The sequence below is a fragment of the Hemitrygon akajei genome, chromosome 2, assembly GCF_048418815.1.
Source record: "Hemitrygon akajei chromosome 2, sHemAka1.3, whole genome shotgun sequence".
Taxonomy (NCBI): domain Eukaryota; kingdom Metazoa; phylum Chordata; class Chondrichthyes; order Myliobatiformes; family Dasyatidae; genus Hemitrygon; species Hemitrygon akajei.
In genome coordinates, this window is record NC_133125.1 from 27,236,430 (window position 1) to 27,252,665 (window position 16,236).

The 16,236-nt window shown below is 38.7% G+C and overlaps 1 protein-coding gene across 3 annotated transcripts in view; it reads left to right on the forward strand.

Moving 5' to 3' along the window:
• LOC140740147 (dmX-like protein 1) overlaps nucleotides 1–10,591 on the forward strand; it is a 199,016-nt gene extending 188,425 nt beyond the window's left edge. For all 3 annotated transcript variants that reach the window (XM_073069129.1, XM_073069102.1, XM_073069112.1), the window contains 3 exons: nucleotides 28–80; nucleotides 6,497–6,714; nucleotides 7,635–10,591. In XM_073069129.1, coding sequence (XP_072925230.1) covers nucleotides 28–80; nucleotides 6,497–6,714; nucleotides 7,635–7,868 — 505 coding nt within the window. In that variant the 3' untranslated portion in view covers nucleotides 7,869–10,591. The remainder of the gene's footprint in view (nucleotides 1–27; nucleotides 81–6,496; nucleotides 6,715–7,634) is intronic.
• The last annotated feature ends 5,645 nt before the right edge of the window (nucleotides 10,592–16,236 follow it).

Genomic DNA, 16,236 nt, shown 5'->3' on the forward strand with positions numbered 1-16,236 from the left:
TTTAAAAAACTTTTTTTTCTCCCTTAGGAATATCTGCCTCTGGGATACACTCATGCCACAAGCTAATAGTCTTGTTCATGGTGAGTTGAATCAACAAACATATTTCAAATATGCAGTTACTGTATGTTCATCGCAGGTTTTATGGGACATTGTAAGAAGCTTGAAGAATGATTAGAGATTTGACCTAATGAACATGGTCCACTTTAAAGTTACTTAAAGAAAAATTATAGATCAAAACTTGTTCAGCTGTTGAGGGTCTTGAATTCTTGGCCTGAATTCCCTGCCTTTTTTGCCTCCTTTCAGACATGACTTTCAAACATAATCCTTAGACTATAATGTTGTCATCTGCCCTCATATCACATTGTTTCAATGGGTGTTTGAAGCATCATTGGTAGTTTTTAAAATTTAAGTGTGCAAAAAAAAAAGGCCAGTTATTGTTAAAATGAGTTTATCTCAAGTTTTAATATGTGAGATTTAAATAAAATAAACTGCTAAGCTTTGCAGAAATATTGTTCACAGAATTATGCTGTAAACAATGGTGTGACAACAGTAAGTGATGATTGGATTAAAAAATTCACAATTGTTGCATCATGCTCTGAGCCAATAATCTTTTCAACACTGTCTTAAGATTTGGAGATGTTCCTTGTCATCCTTACTGATAATAATGATGTCATCCAGGTAACTCTTGAGTGCCTGGGGAACTTTGCAGCACCTTGTCCATAACTTTCTGCCTGTGTGCAGGAACAGATGCTACTCCAAAAGTAAACTTGTTATAGCGGTAAAGTCTTTTGTGAGTGTTTATCGTGAGAAACACTTAGGACTCTTCTTCCATCTCCATCTGTATGTAGGCCTCAGCTAAGTCCATTTTGCTGAAGAGGGTTTTTTTCCAGAAAGGTTTGCATAGATATCATCTATCCTGGTCAGAGGGTATTGACCTACTTTCAGTACTGGGTTGACAGCAACCTTAAAATCACCACAGATCCTGAGAGACCCATTCTTCCTGGCTACTTGTTGAATGAAAAAAATAGCCCACCCTGTGTCCAATTCCATTTAATTTGATTTGCCGTTCACTTCTGGTGTAAACCCTATCTGTTTTCTGTTAGCTTTCACATTCTAAATCTCAAATCTCAATCTCAAGGCTACTCAATCCTATGTCACTCTTGTTACTATCAAATTTTCACGCAGATTAGTGTTTTTTTTTTGAAACTGCAATTTTACTTTTTTTTATTTCTTGCCTGTGCAGTTCATTTATTTTTGTCTGCTTGACATGCTTTTTGTATATGCTCTACTTTTTTTTGCATTTTTTGCAAGTTTTGTCTTTTAATCTGCATCGGTCTTCTGGATGTGAGCCCCTGCTACAATGGTAACACAATTTGCTCAGCCGGGCCAAGCAGTTTTCTGTTTAAACGTTTCAATTTTGGTCGCGTTCATTGATATTCCTAACTGCAATTTAATTGCTTCTATTGATAGAGCTATTTCAACTCTTCTATTAAATTTTTGTGCTTCATTTAGAAGCAATTTTTTAATGTTTTCTTGTAAGACTCCACAAACTAAACAATCTCACAAACTATAAGATAATGAGAGGCAATGATTCTGTGGATAGCCAGAGGCTTTTTTCCCAGGGCTGAAATGGCTAAAATAAGGGGGCATAGTTTGAAGATGCATGGAAGTAGGTACAAGGCAGCTATCAGAGGTAATTTTTTTACACAGAGTGGTAAGTGCATGGACTATACTGCCAACAGCAGTATAGCAACGGATACAATAGGGTCTCTTAAGAGATTCTTGGAGTTTAGAAAAATAAAGATCTATGTGGTATGGAAATTCTAGGCAGTTTCTAGAATAGGTTACGGGGTCGGCACAGCATTGTGGGTCGAAGGACCTGTAATGTGCTGTAGATTTCTATGTTCTTACTGCATCATTAAGTCCATTACCGAAATGACAGTGCTCGAAAAATTCTACTATGTACACTGGAATGGACTCCGCTCTTTTGATTCTGTTTTCGAAACCTAAAACATTCTGCAATCAACAATGGTTTTGGTTTTAAATGCTCCTGCATTACTTCCACAATATCAGCGAAGCTAATTTTGGCTGGTTTTGTTGGAGCAGTTAAACTTTTCAGCAAACTGTATGCCTTTAAAACCAATGCATTCAGATGAAATTGGCACTGACATTGGCCATTTCATTTGTTTTAAAATACTGCTTAATTCACTTAGTATACAATATCCATTATCTCTTGTGTAATCAAATGTGACTATCTTTCCTATATAACCGGCTAGTTTTTGTTTTTAATGTATGAATCCGTGAATTTGTCCATTTCTGTCTTTTTTTAAAACTCTAATATCTCACTACACTGTAAAAGGTTGGTAGTCATCTTGGGTTCATTTAAAATTTCCTTGTTTTAGATCTGTTTTTAGTTTAGTGAGGTGCACATGTATGAAGTGAAAGCATAGTGATGTAAACATCAAAGAATGCTTACTGTATTTACAATATTTCTCAAATTACTCATATTACAATCATTAGAAAGAAGTGACAAGTGTTGAATCATTGTGGATAAAGCTAAAGAACTGCAAGGTTAAAAAGACTCTAATGGGAGTTGTATACAGACTCCCAAATAGTAATAAGGATGTGGTCTACAAATTACAACAGGAAATAGAAAATGCATGCCAAAAGGACAATGGGAGATAGTTCCAATAATCATGGGAGACTTCAATATGCAGGTAGATTGGGAAAATCAGGTTTGTGTTGAATTCCAAAAGGGTGAATTTCTAGAATGCCTACGAGATGTTTTTTTGAGCACCTTGTGATGAAACCCCCTTGGCGATCAGCTCGTGGTTGAACCCACTCGGGGATCAGCTACTTTGTATTGGGTGTTGTGCAATGAACCGGAATTAGAGAGCTGAAGATAAAGGAACCCTGAATGGCAAGTCATCATAATGTGATCAAATTCACATCGAAATTTGAGAAAGAGAAGCTAAAGTCAGATGTATCAGTATTACAGTGGAGTAAAAGGAATTACAGATGCACAAGAGAGGAGTTGGCCAGAACTGATCGGAAAAGAACACTGGCAGGGATGACAGCAGAGCAGCAATGCCTGGAATTCCTGGAAGCAATTTGGAAGGCAGCCCAAAGAGGAAGAAGTATTCTGAAGGCAAGATCACACAACCATGACTAACAAGAGAAGTCAAAGCCAAGATGAAAGCCAAAGAGAGGGCATTTAATTGAGCAAAAATTAGTGGGAAGTTAGAGGATTGGGAAGCTTTTAAAAGCCAACAAAAGGCAATTTAAAAAGTCATTAGGAAGGTCAAGATGGAATACAAAGGTAAGCTTGCTGATAGTATTAAAGAGGATACCAGAAGTTTCTTCAGATACATAAAGTGCAAGGGAGGCAAGACTGGATATCGGACAGCTAGAAATCAATACTGGAGATGTAGTAATGATGGGGGGGGGGGGGGGGCAAGGAAATTGTGGATGAACCGAATAAGTATTTTACATCAGTCTTCACTGTGGTTCACTAGCAATATGGTGGAAGTTCCAGGTGTCTGGGGTCATGAAGTGTATGAAGTTTCTATTACTAAAGAGAAGGTTTTGGGGGAAACTGAAAGATTTGAAGGTAGATCAGTCACCTGGACCAGATGGTTATACACTGCAAGGTTATGAAAGAAGTGGCTGAAAAGATTATAGAGGCATTAGTAATGATCTTTCAAGGATCACTAGATTCTGGAATGGTTCAGGAAGACTAGAAAATTGCAAATGTCTCTCCACTCTTCAAGAAGGGAGAGAGGTAGAAGAAAGGAAATTAGAGATTAGTTAGTCCCACGTCAGTGGTTAGGAAGACAGAGTCAATAGTTGAGGATGAGGTTCCAGCATCTTAGAGGCACATATTAAAATAGACCATTGTCAGCATTGTTTCCACAAGGTAAAATTTTGCCTGACAAAACTTTTGGAATTCTTTAAGAAATAACAAGCAGGATAGATGAGGGAGAGTCAGTGAATGTAATGTACTTGGATTTTCAGAAGGCCTTTGACAAAGTGCCACACATGAGACTGCGTAATAAGCTATGAGCCCATGGTATTACAGGAAAGATTCTAACATGGATAAAGCAATGGCTGATTGGCAGGAGGCAAAGAGTGGGAATAAAGTGAACCTTTTCTGTTTGGCTGTCGGTAAGGTGGTGTTCCAAAGGAGTCTGTGTTGGGACCGATTTCTTTTTAAGTTATATGTCAATGATTTGGATAATGGAATTGATGGCTTTGTTGCAAAGTTTGCAGACAATATGAAAACAGGTGGAGGGGCAGGTAGTTTTGAAGAAGTAGAAGAGCTACAGAAGGACTTAGATTATGAGTATAGGCAAAGAAGTGGCGGATGGAATTATGTTTTGGGAAGTGTATGGCCATACATTTTGGAAGAAGAAATGAAAGGGTTGACTATTTTCTAAATAGAGAGTAAATGTTAAAAACATCTGAGGCTCAAAGGGATTTGGGAGTCCTTGTGCAGGAATCCTTAAAGGTTAATTTGCTGGTTGAATCTGTGATGAGGAAGGCAAAAACGATGTTAGCATTTATTTCAAGAGGACTAGAATATAAAAGAAATGATGTAATGTTGAGACTTTATAAAGCATTGGTGAGGCCTCACTTGGCGTATTATGAGCCCCTTAGCTTAAAAATGATGTGCTGAAACTGGGAAGGATTCAAAGGAGGTTCACACAAATGATTCCAGGATTGAATGGCTTGTCAAATGAAGAGCATTTGATGGTTCTGGACCAGTATTCACTAGAATCAGAATCAGGTTTATTATCACCAGCATGTGACGTGAAATTTGTTAACTTAGCAGCAGCAATTCAATCACAATACATAATACAGAAGAGAAAAAAATAATAAATAAAATAAAAGTAATAATAAATAAATACATAAATCAATTACTGTATATGTATATTGAATAGATTTTAAAACGTGCAAAAAACGGAAGTAGTGTATATTAAAACTGTGAGGTAGTATCCAAGAGTTCAATGTCCATTTAGGAATCAGATGGCAGAAGGGAAGAAGCTGTTCCTGAATCACTGAGTGTGTGCCTTCAGGTTTCTGTACCTCCTACCTGATGGTAACAGTGAGAAAAAGGCATGCCCTGGGTGCTGGAGGTCCTTAATATTGGACGCTGCCTTTCTGAGACATCGCTCCTTGAAGATGTCCTGGATACTTTGTAGGCTAGTACCCAAGATGGAGCTAACTAGATTTACAACCTTCTGCAGCTTCTTTCAGTGCTGTACAGTAGCCCCTCCATACCAGATAGTGATGCAGCCTCTCAGAATGCTCTCCATGGTACAACTATAGAAGTTTTTTAGTGTATTTGTTGACATGCCAAATCTCTTGGAGCTCCTAATAAAGTTTAGCCACTGTCTTACCTTCTTTATAACTGCCTCGATATGTTGAGACCGGGTTAGATCCCCAGAGATCTTGACACCCAGGAACTTGAAACTGCTCACTCTCTCCACTTCTGATCCTCTAAGAGGATTGGTATGTGTTCCTTCGTCTTACCCTTCCTGAAGTCCACAGTCAGCTCTTTTGTCTTACTGATGTTGAGTGCCAGGTTGTTGCTGTGGCACCACTCCACTAGTTGGCATATCTCATTCCTGCATGCCCTCTCGTCACCACCTGAGATTCTACCAACAATGGCCGTATCATCAGCAAATTTATAGATGGTGTTTGAGCTATGCCTAGCTACACAGTCATGTGTATATAGAGAGAATTCAGAAGAATGAGGGGTGACCTAATTGAAACCTATCAAATGAGGAAAGGCCTTGATAGAGAGGATTGGAGAGGATGTTTCATGAAGTGGGAAAGTCTAAGATCAGAGGACACTGCCTCAGAATATAGGGGGGTCCTTTTAGAATGGAGATAAGGAGGAATTTCTTTGTCAGAGAGTGGTGAATCTGTGGAATTCTTTGCCACAGGCAGCTGTGGAGGACAAGTCTTTATGTGCATTTAAGACAGAGGTAGATGGATTTTTTGGTCAGACCATGAAGGGTACAGGGGTGAAGGCAAGAGATTAGGACTGAGAGGAAAATAGTATCAGCCATGATGAAATGGCAGAGCAGATTCGTTGGACCAAATGGCCCAATTCTGCTCATGGTCAAATATTACTGAAATATTAAATACATAGCTTTTATTTCCTGCATTCCTCTCTTTCCTTTGGCAACTACAGATTTCACTTGTCATTTCCTGTTTATCCACTTCTGCACATGACTTCCACGCTCTCTTATAAATGCACAGCTGCCACCTGTGCTACTTATTGTCTCCTGGTCTCTACCACAGAGCTCTCCTTTTGTTCTTTCTTTTCCCTCCTCCAACCCTTTCTGCAACTTAAAACTTTTAATTTCAAAATCTTCAGTTTTCAAATTCATATATGAAATATTCTTCACTCCACAAATGCTGCCTGTCTTCCGAGTCCAGTATTGTTCAATTTGAATCCATGATTCAGTATGTTATTGTTGCATTCCAGCATTTACATGTCATGAAAGTGGAGCCACTGTGTTAGCATATGCATCAAAGCAGCAAGTTTTGATATCTGGTGGACGAAAAGGTTTCATCTGTATACTTGACCTACGCCAGCGACAGTTGCGCCAAACCTTTCAGGCTCATGATTCGCCTATTAAAGCAATCGCTGTGGATCCGGCAGAGGAATATTTCACTACTGGGTCTGCTGAGGGCAACATGAAGGTACAAAATATCAATTGTCAATTTAACATAAAACTGATGTAAATTTTATTCCTACCTAACAGCAGGTATTTTTTATCTAGCATTCCGCATGTATGATTAAAAATATTCTGACAAAAACATACAAACTTAAAAATATCCTAAAAAGTTTTCGAATAACTGAAGATGCATGACATTTTCTGGTCCTATCGAGTGTGAAATAAAATATATTTGTGGGAAATTTATGAACATGAGCACACTTTTCAAATGTTTAAACTTGTTACTACGTTGTGGGCTGGTACTTTAATCAAGCAATATGCTCCATAACTTCCATTCACTTCTGCTCTACGTTTCATTTTTTCATCCTCCTAAAAACTCCTTTTTGCTTATGAAAAAGCTTTAAAACAAAACCACATTCACTGTGATTTCTGGGCAATTACTGAGTACCGTGGCATCCTCCGCATTACTCCTCCTTTTCCCATATGTTTCATCTTCATTAAATTGCTTTATTTGACCATTTTACCACCTTAAATAATGATCCTGGTTTAGTACTATTGATTTTAAAAAGCTTTGATTGGGTAAAGTTACAATAATATTGTGTTAATGGAAAGGTTATGAAATTTTCCTTAAGCTCATACAAGTGGAAACTGAGAACCTTGGGCTTTTGATCGGCATCTGTAATTTCAATCATCTAAATTTTGGTTGAAGCCTTGAGAGACAATGAGTAAGAGTAAAGTATATTTTCATATTAAATGTCGCACTAACCTCTTTTCCATCTGAGAAGGTAATTGGAAGAGTATGCAGCTCCAATTAATGCAGATCATTAGTCAATTACAAAAGAAAAATTCTAGTTCAACATTTTGAGGTACTTTGTAAACTAGCCTTGCAATATTTTTTAAAATTATACTACTTTGAAATTAATTTTGACTATTTATTACTCTTAGGTTTGGAGTTTGTCTACTCTCAACCTGATCCACACATTCTCCAATGAACATGCCCGACAGTCACTCTTTAGAAACATAGGAACAGGAGTCATGCAAATAGAGACTGGCCCAGCAAATCACATGTTCTCCTGTGGAGCTGATGGAACAATGAAAATGAGGATCCTGCCAGATCGCTTTAGCACAGGGAGTGGAAAATTGGATATCTGGCAAAATGATGTAAAATTTATACTATGATAATTTTATATTATGATAGTGATATTATCAGCACAATCCATTCTAGCTTAAATCTACCAAAATATATGTTTATTAAGAGTAAGGTAGACATGCCACACTTAGGATAGGTGTTGGGGGGTAGGATGGGATGCTTTTCATTTTTTTTAATTCTTAATGCACTGATGCCTTAAGAAGTTTGTGAATAGTTGAAAGAAGAAATTGAATCTAAATGTGTCAAAATATAAGAAAGAATTAATTTTCTTGTAAACTATGGTAAAATGTGTTGCTGCTACAAAAAGAGCCTTTTGTTGAAACTGGTTGCTGATATTTTTGAAGTGTCAAAATGTACAGTGCTTTAAGGGAAATCAAATACTATAAGATACAATAATTATCTTTTTTATGCTTGTATTAAAAGTTTGTAAATGATATAAAGTTATAACTTGAACTGTGACCATTCCTTATTTTTAAGCTTAGAAAGACCCTGAAATACAAGCTATAAGTAGATTTTGCTTATAATCTTCATACCGGAGAATGTAACTGGTATTCCAGTTTTTGACAAGGGAGAAGGGAAAAGAAACTCTGCACAACATTGGACTGTAAAGTGAAGGGTAAACTTGTAAAAACAAGATCTTTTGTGTTGGGCTGATTCCAGAAATGATATCTACTGAAATGTAAGTTTTCCTTTCAACACAACTATAACATTTAAGTTTTTTTTTGTGTTCAAAGTACAAACTCTGAGAGGGGCAGCGAGCAGACTCCATCAGTGCCACTTTGTGTGGGATCACTAATGGGTATGTTGCAGTTGAACCAAGATTGGTAACTCAAGATGTGGCGAATCATGGACACAGCTGCATCCTACTGTCTGTTTTGCAATGTATTGATGCAATAGCAAAAGGTCTTAATATTTTTGGCCCACACCATGTGGTTAAAACTCCACTGTAAATGCAGTTCATAAGATGTGAGGAAAGTTCAAATGACTGCACCTAACCAGTACATTCTGAAAGTTTTATATTCAGAAGAAACATAAGATGGGAAAAGTTTATGATGTCTAAGAGTTGTTCTAAGTTTAAAAAAAACAAAATTGTATCTTTTATATAATCAAATGTTTAAATGCAGTACTTAATGGAAAATAAGCCAAAACCAGAATAAAGGCTGTGGACTTCCTCTCTGTAAATCAGAAAAGTCCAGAGTAAAAGTTCATATTTATTATCCGATTGTTAAGTTAACTTTTGATATGAAGATTAAATGCTGAGAGCTTTAAGGAGTGACCATTACCTTAAGATAAAGTTTAGGCTAATAAACCATAGGTTTAGTAGTTTACATGTGAATATATTACTATTCACTATGAGCAGCCGTGCTTTTCCAAAGGAAAAGAAACTATTTTTTGGCCATTCCTTTTCCCATGCCACATATCTAGAGCAAAGAAGGCAAAGAACATGTCTTTCCTTAGACTCCGATCATCCATGCTCCACCAAAAAACAATTATAATGGAAGTAGCCCAGTATTAGTTGGATATTTCATTCTTTCTTCACACAAGTATTCACAGTTTGTACTGATGGAGCTGACTGTAATCAGCCATTCAGTACAAATTGTTTCAGCAAATTCATTATTGGTTCACTTTTCAAAGAGTAATTAGGATTAAGAAGCACAAATTGTTGTTCACATTGTTCCCATCAAATATCTTTTAAAGATATCTTTAGAGTAGACCAACCACATGGATATATGCTGTCAGAATTAGTGGCTTGTACTACTACTGTATTAATCAAACAGCAACTACTTCATTATGGAGTTCATGTATCAACAACAGAAGTATGTTGAACCTTGTAAAGTTGTAAAATTCCCCTGTGTTCAGGAATACAGAAATAATTAATGATTGTAAAAAGAAACTACTGCAATTCTGAATCAATTGTAGGAATAGCTATTTGTATGTAAAGATTATTAGATTCACCTTTGTGAATGGAATATTTTATTTTGTAGAGCTGATAACCTGGGTATAGAACAAAAACTATATTGCTTAGAAGATGGTTTTTGCATTGTTTTTTAATGTTTAATTGATGCATGCCACAGTTATAGTTATGATAAATGTAATCTTAGCTGATCACAGTTTTAAGGTTTATTAATTTCATTAACTATATAAACTTGTAGTTAGCAAATGGGCATTATATGAAAACGTGCATTAATTTTAGTCCATGTTGAAGGCCTTATTCATAGATCTTGTGTTTTTTTTTTGTTATATACTCAGGATATTTCATCTTTAGGAGTGTTTTAGTACAACTAATATAATAAAACAAGTTTTATCTGTCAATAACTATGTACTAGGTAACAGTATAACAATAGAAAAGAAACAGGTCTTGATCACTTTAATTGTGCAATACAATATACTAATTTTATTAAAACAAGATTTGTGAAGAAATATTGGTAAATCTGAAGAAACAATGTTTCTTTCCTATTTATATGGAATATTCTGTAATAATTGATTTCAAAGAAAATACTGCACAAGTTAATCATTATCAGGTGACTCCTGAATTACACAAATCTCTGGGCTGGACACATTTTACAAGTAAAAATTAACCTTTTGCTTTAAAACATAATGAAAGAGAAGACTGTAATCCCAAATAACACACTAGTATCTGGCTTCTCTTTGCCTTATCAGAAGTTGGCTATACTGAATTCTCTTGAAAAAATGTCAATCATGTATTTAAAATTAATAATTGTTTCAATAAAATACCTATGAGAATAAAACATCTCTTTTTTGCCATTGTTCTTTCTCAGTTGTATATATGAAGTTAGGCTACAGATTAATCCAATGTCAATACTGGGAAAGCCTCAGGAGCTAAAGTTTGTGTAACTGACCAAGGATTGGAATGCCTGAAACTAAATCTGAATGTGCTTAAAGCATGAGCTACTCTGGCAAATGGACATTAATTGAAAAAAGTGTAACACTACTAACAATACTTAATGATGCACTAAAATTAATTGAGAAGAAACGCAACTGATCATTAGTGTCCATACAGTCTTCTTCTACCCCATACCCAAGATCCTCACACCAGACTGTCCAGGTAGGCCTATTGTCTCTGCCTGCTCCTGCCCAACTGAACTCATGTCCTCGTATCTCCTATTATTTTCCCCGCGGCCCTGCCTCCTTCCCTTTCTCGTATTGTCCACTTTTCTCTCCTGTCAGTTTCTTTCTTCGGCCCTTAACTTTTCTCACCCACCTGCCTTCATCTATCACCTTCCAGCTAGCCTCTTTTCCCTCTCCCCAACTTTTTATTCAGGCAACTTCCCCCTTCCTTCTCAGTCCTGAAGAAGGGTCTCAGCCCGAAATATAACTGTTTACTCTTTTCCATAGATGCTGCCTGACCTGCTGTGTTTCTTTGGATTTCCAGAATCAGTAGACATTCTCGTGTTTGTGATTTCACTCTCCTATTAGACCCTGTGTGTGCTGCAGTCGGCTATGCTCCTTCTATAACTTCTCTACACAATTTAGGAAGCCATTGAACATTATAGAAGAGTGCAGAAGATTTAGACAAAAACTAAAGCAGATATAACAATACCTGCACTCAACCCCCAATTCACCTTTAGCTCAATGAAGCAAAATATCCAGAAAAATATCAGGAAGGCAGAACTGATTGTGGAACAACTTTGTAGAAACAGCCAAAGAATTGAATGCTGCGAGTCAGTGGATGAAATTACTGAATAATCAATAACCAAAGCCATTACATTTGGCAATAATGTATCTCAGTAAAGAGGAATGATTCTAAGGAAGGATAATTCAAAACAAAAGAAACTAGAATAAAGAAGGTTGTGCAGCAAACGTGGGCATCCACCTGTTTTACAAATAAAAGACAATTCTTTGCATTCAGATCAAAGCATAGGTTATATGATCGCCTCCAGTACTCGGAGATGTGCAAATCAAGTAAACATTATATCGGGAGGAAATAATGGTGCTGGAGTGAAAAGATTAATGCAGAAGAATCAAATTTAGAAGGTGCATGTCATGAAAGATGACAATTTTTAGAGCACACTAGATAATGGAATAATCTCAATGGAGTTGCTGGATGTGGCAGTTGTCCAAAACATAAAGTCCACACTACAAAACAGATGAGATAAAGATAAGCAAGCCCACAGCCATAAATCCTAAGTTAAAACTGGAAATAGGATTGCATTTCTCCTTCCATATCAAAAATATCTTCTTTAAAAACCTGGAAGAAAGGGGATATCAAAGAGAAAGTATCTTTAAACTAAGTAATTCTAATTGTGGGTGAAGGAAGTAAATTGTATAACTTTTCTCAAATCAGAGGAGCAGGAGACAAATTTGTATTCAATTAAATAAAAAGAAATGCATTTAAATAAAGCCCACCAAAACAAGAAATTCAAAGATTAAAATGAAACAACAATGTTTGCATATGCAATGTTATGAACAGTAGTAGGAGGATGTCAACGGGTTAGGCATTATCTATGGAGGGAAATGTGCAGCTGAATGTAGATTCAAGTCGAGATGATGGAGCATCTGAATTCTCTGGGAATGATTGTCGCTTTGTGTCGTATGATCAACTGCTCTCTAGGAGGCAGTGATGTGCTTGGAAAGCAACAGACAGTTTGGAAGTATACAGTGGCATGCAAAAGTTTGGGCACCCCTGGTCAAAATTTCTATTACGTGAGGTAAGTGAGTAGAAGATGAACTGATCTCCAAAAGTCATAAAGATGAAACATTCTTTTCAACATTTTAAGCAAGATTAGTGTATTATTTTTGTTTTGTACAATTTTAGAGTGAAAAAAAGGAAAGGAGCACCATGCAAATGTTTGGGCACCCCAAGAAATTTGAGCTCTCATAACTTTTACCAAGGTCTCAGACCTTAAATAGCTTGTTAGGACTATGGCTTGTTCACAGTCATTGTTAGGAAGGGCCAGGTGATGCAAATTTCAAAGCTTTATAAATACCCTGACTCCTCAAACCTTATCTGTGGTGAACTACATATACCTGTCTGGACTGCTCCTGTGGCTCCTCCCACAGACCCCTGCTGACTGCTCCTGTGGCTCCTCCCACAGACCCCTGTATAAAGGCGATTGAGGCCTGAGCCCGGCCTCATTCTCCAGGATGTAGTGTTGTTCATTCTTCCAGTCAATAAAAGCCGATATCTCGCTTCTTACGTCTCAGAGTGAGTTATTGATGGTGCATCAATTTTATTGACTGGAAGAATGCAAGCCAGAGTTCAAAGGCAAGAGCTGCTTCAGGGTCTTGGGGATCCAAATCCAATCTTTCCGGACGTAAAACGGTTTCCATGTTTTAACTTAAAGTCAATAAAATTGATGCACCATCAATAACTCACTCTGAGATGTAAGAAGTGAGATATCGGCAACCCTTTTGACTTTAAGGGCCCACTTCCCTCCACCGACCGCAATGTCTATTTTCTCAATATTATTGATGAGTACTCGCGATTCCCCTTTGCCATTCCCTGCCCCGACACCACTACCACGTCCGTCATAAAAGCCCTGCGCCAGCTCTTCACTCTGTTCGGATATCCCTGCTATATCCACAGTGATAGAGGGTCCTCCTTTATGAGTGATGAGCTGCGCCAATACCTGCTAGCTAGGGACATTGCTACTAGTAGGACCACGAGCTATAATCCCCGGGGAAATGGACAGGTGGAGAGGGAGAATGCCACAGTGTGGAAGGCCACACTTTTAGCCCTTAAGTCAAAAGGGTTGCAGGTCTCTCGATGGCAGGAGGTCCTCCCTGAGGCACTCCACTCTATCCGCTCCCTGTTATGTACGTCGACCAATGCCACCCCTCACGAACGCCTATTTTCTTTTCCCAGGAAGTCCGTCACTGGGACCACCCTACTAGTTTGGCTGATGTCCCCGGGGCCAGTGCTGCTACGAAAACATGTGAGGAGTAATAAATACTCCCCGCTGGTCGAGAGGGTTCACCTTTTGCATGCTAACCCCCAGTATGCCTACGTGGTCTTGCCTGATGGGCGGGAGGACACGGTCTCTGTCCGCGACCTGGCGCCCGCAGGAGCAGCAGACCACTACCCCGAACACTCCACGGTAACTATGAACCCTGTACCCGAGGTGACACCGCGCACACCGTGCCCCACACAGACTTCTCACGACGCTCATGTACCAGGCATCTCGTACGGGTATATTCCGGGCGCCTCACACACACGTGAGGGATCCCTGACACCTCCAGTTAGGCCAGAACCAGCACAACTTCCGTCTCCTGTGCAATCACCACCTCCAGCACCTGTGCAATCGCAGCCGGAGCTACGTAGCTCAGCGACAGATTCGACCACCTGATAGACTTAACCTGTAAATATACTTGTAAGAAACTTCGCCACCTGGGGACTCTTTTTAAAACAAAGGGGGGGTGAATGTGGTGAACTACATATACCTGTCTGGACTGCTCCTGTGGCTCCTCCCACAGACCCCTGCTGACTGCTCCTGTGGCTCCTCCCATAGGCCCCTGTATAAAGGCGATTGAGGCCTGAGCCCGGCCTCATTCTCCAGGATGTAGTGTTGTTCATTCTTCCAGTCAATAAAAGCCGATATCTCACTTCTTACGTCTCAGAGTGAGTTATTGATGGTGCATCATTGTCCCAACAATCAGCAGCCATGGGCTCCTCTAAGCAGCTGCCTAGCTCTCTGAAAATTAAAATAAATGATGCCCACAAAGCAGGAGAAGGCTATAAGAAGATAGCAAAGTGTTTTCAGGTAGCCATTTCCTCAGTTCATAATGTAATTAGGAAATGGCAGTTAACAGGAATGGTGGAGGTCAAGTTAAGGTCTGGAAGACCAATAGGATTGCTAGAAAGGCAAATCAAAACTTCCGTTTGACTGCAAAAGACTTTCAGGAAGATTTAGCAGACTCTGGAGCGGTGGTGTACTGTTCTACTGTGCAGCGACACACGCACAAATATGACCTTCATGGAAGAGTCATCAGAAGAAAACCTTTCCTGTGTCCTCACCACAAAACTCAGCATCAAGTAAATTTCAGCAAGCACAAAATTTAGACTTGCAAAGGAACATCTAAATAAGTCTGATGCATTTTGGAAACAGATTCTGTGGAGTGATGAAGTTAAAACAGAACTTTTTGGCCGCAATGAGCAAAGGTATGTTTGGAGAAAAATGGATGCAGAATTTCATGAAAAGAACACCTCTCCAACTGTTAAGCATGGGGATGGATCAATCATGATTTGGGCTTGAGTTGCAGCCAGTGGTACGGGGAACATTTCACTGGTAGTGGGAAGAATGAATTCAATTAAATACCAGCAAACTCTCGAAGCAAACATCACCCCGTCTGTAAAAAAGCTGAAGATGAAAAGAGGATGGCTTCTACAACAGGATAATGATCCCAAACACACCTCAAAATCCACACTGGACTACCTCAAGAGGCGCAAGCTGAAGGTTTTGCCATGGCCCTCACAGCCCCTCAACCTAAGCATAGAAAATCTGTGGATAGACTTCAAAAGAGCAGTGTAATTCAAGACAGCCTAAAAATCTCACAGAACTAGAAGCCTTTTCGCAAGGAAGAATGGGCGAAAATCCCCCAAACAAGAATTGAAAGACTCAGCTGGCTACAGAAAGCATTTACAAGCTGTGAGACTTGCCAAAGGGGGTGTGACTGAGTACTGACCGTGCAGGGTGCCCAAACTTTTGCTTTGGGCCCTTTTCATTTTTTGTTATTTGGAAACTGTAACAAGATGGAAAAAAGTTATCTTGCTTAAAATATTAAAGAAATGTGTCATCTTTAACTTTATGCCTTTTGGAAATCAGGTCATCTTTTACTCGCTCAGCTATTCACAGTGACAGAAATTTTGACCAGGTGTGCCCAAACTTTTGCATGCCACTGTACCTTGAACGAAAGGGGCTTTGATTCTAAGGTAGGTTTGTTCGGCGTGGAATCAGACAGATGAAATTCCCAGCATTATTATAGATAAATGCCAGCAAGACAGAATCCAGCTATCGGGTCCCACGTGGAGTGCAGCGCTGGCAGATGCACCAGTGATTCCATAGATTTATTCACCTGAGAGCAGCTGGTCTCCAGGGATTTCTTTCGGATTATTAGCTACTGCCTGCGCCGCTGGTTCCAGTTCCCAAAGCGGTCTAGCAATCCGAAATAAAAGCAAGCATTGCTGAAAATATTTAGGCCAGGCAGCATTTGTAAAAATAACAATTGAAAGGTTCTGATGACAGATCAAGGGTGTGAACTTTTTCTCTCCCTCCTCAGATGCTGTCTGACCGGCATTCTGTTATCAGTCCAAAAACAGTACTTGTTTAAATTCAGTTATTACGTACATAGGTCTTTCAATCTCTTCTATGATTTAATATTTGTCAGGTATTTGTATTTAGCATTTCTCAGTAATACAAGTAGAAAGGGTGAGAGTAA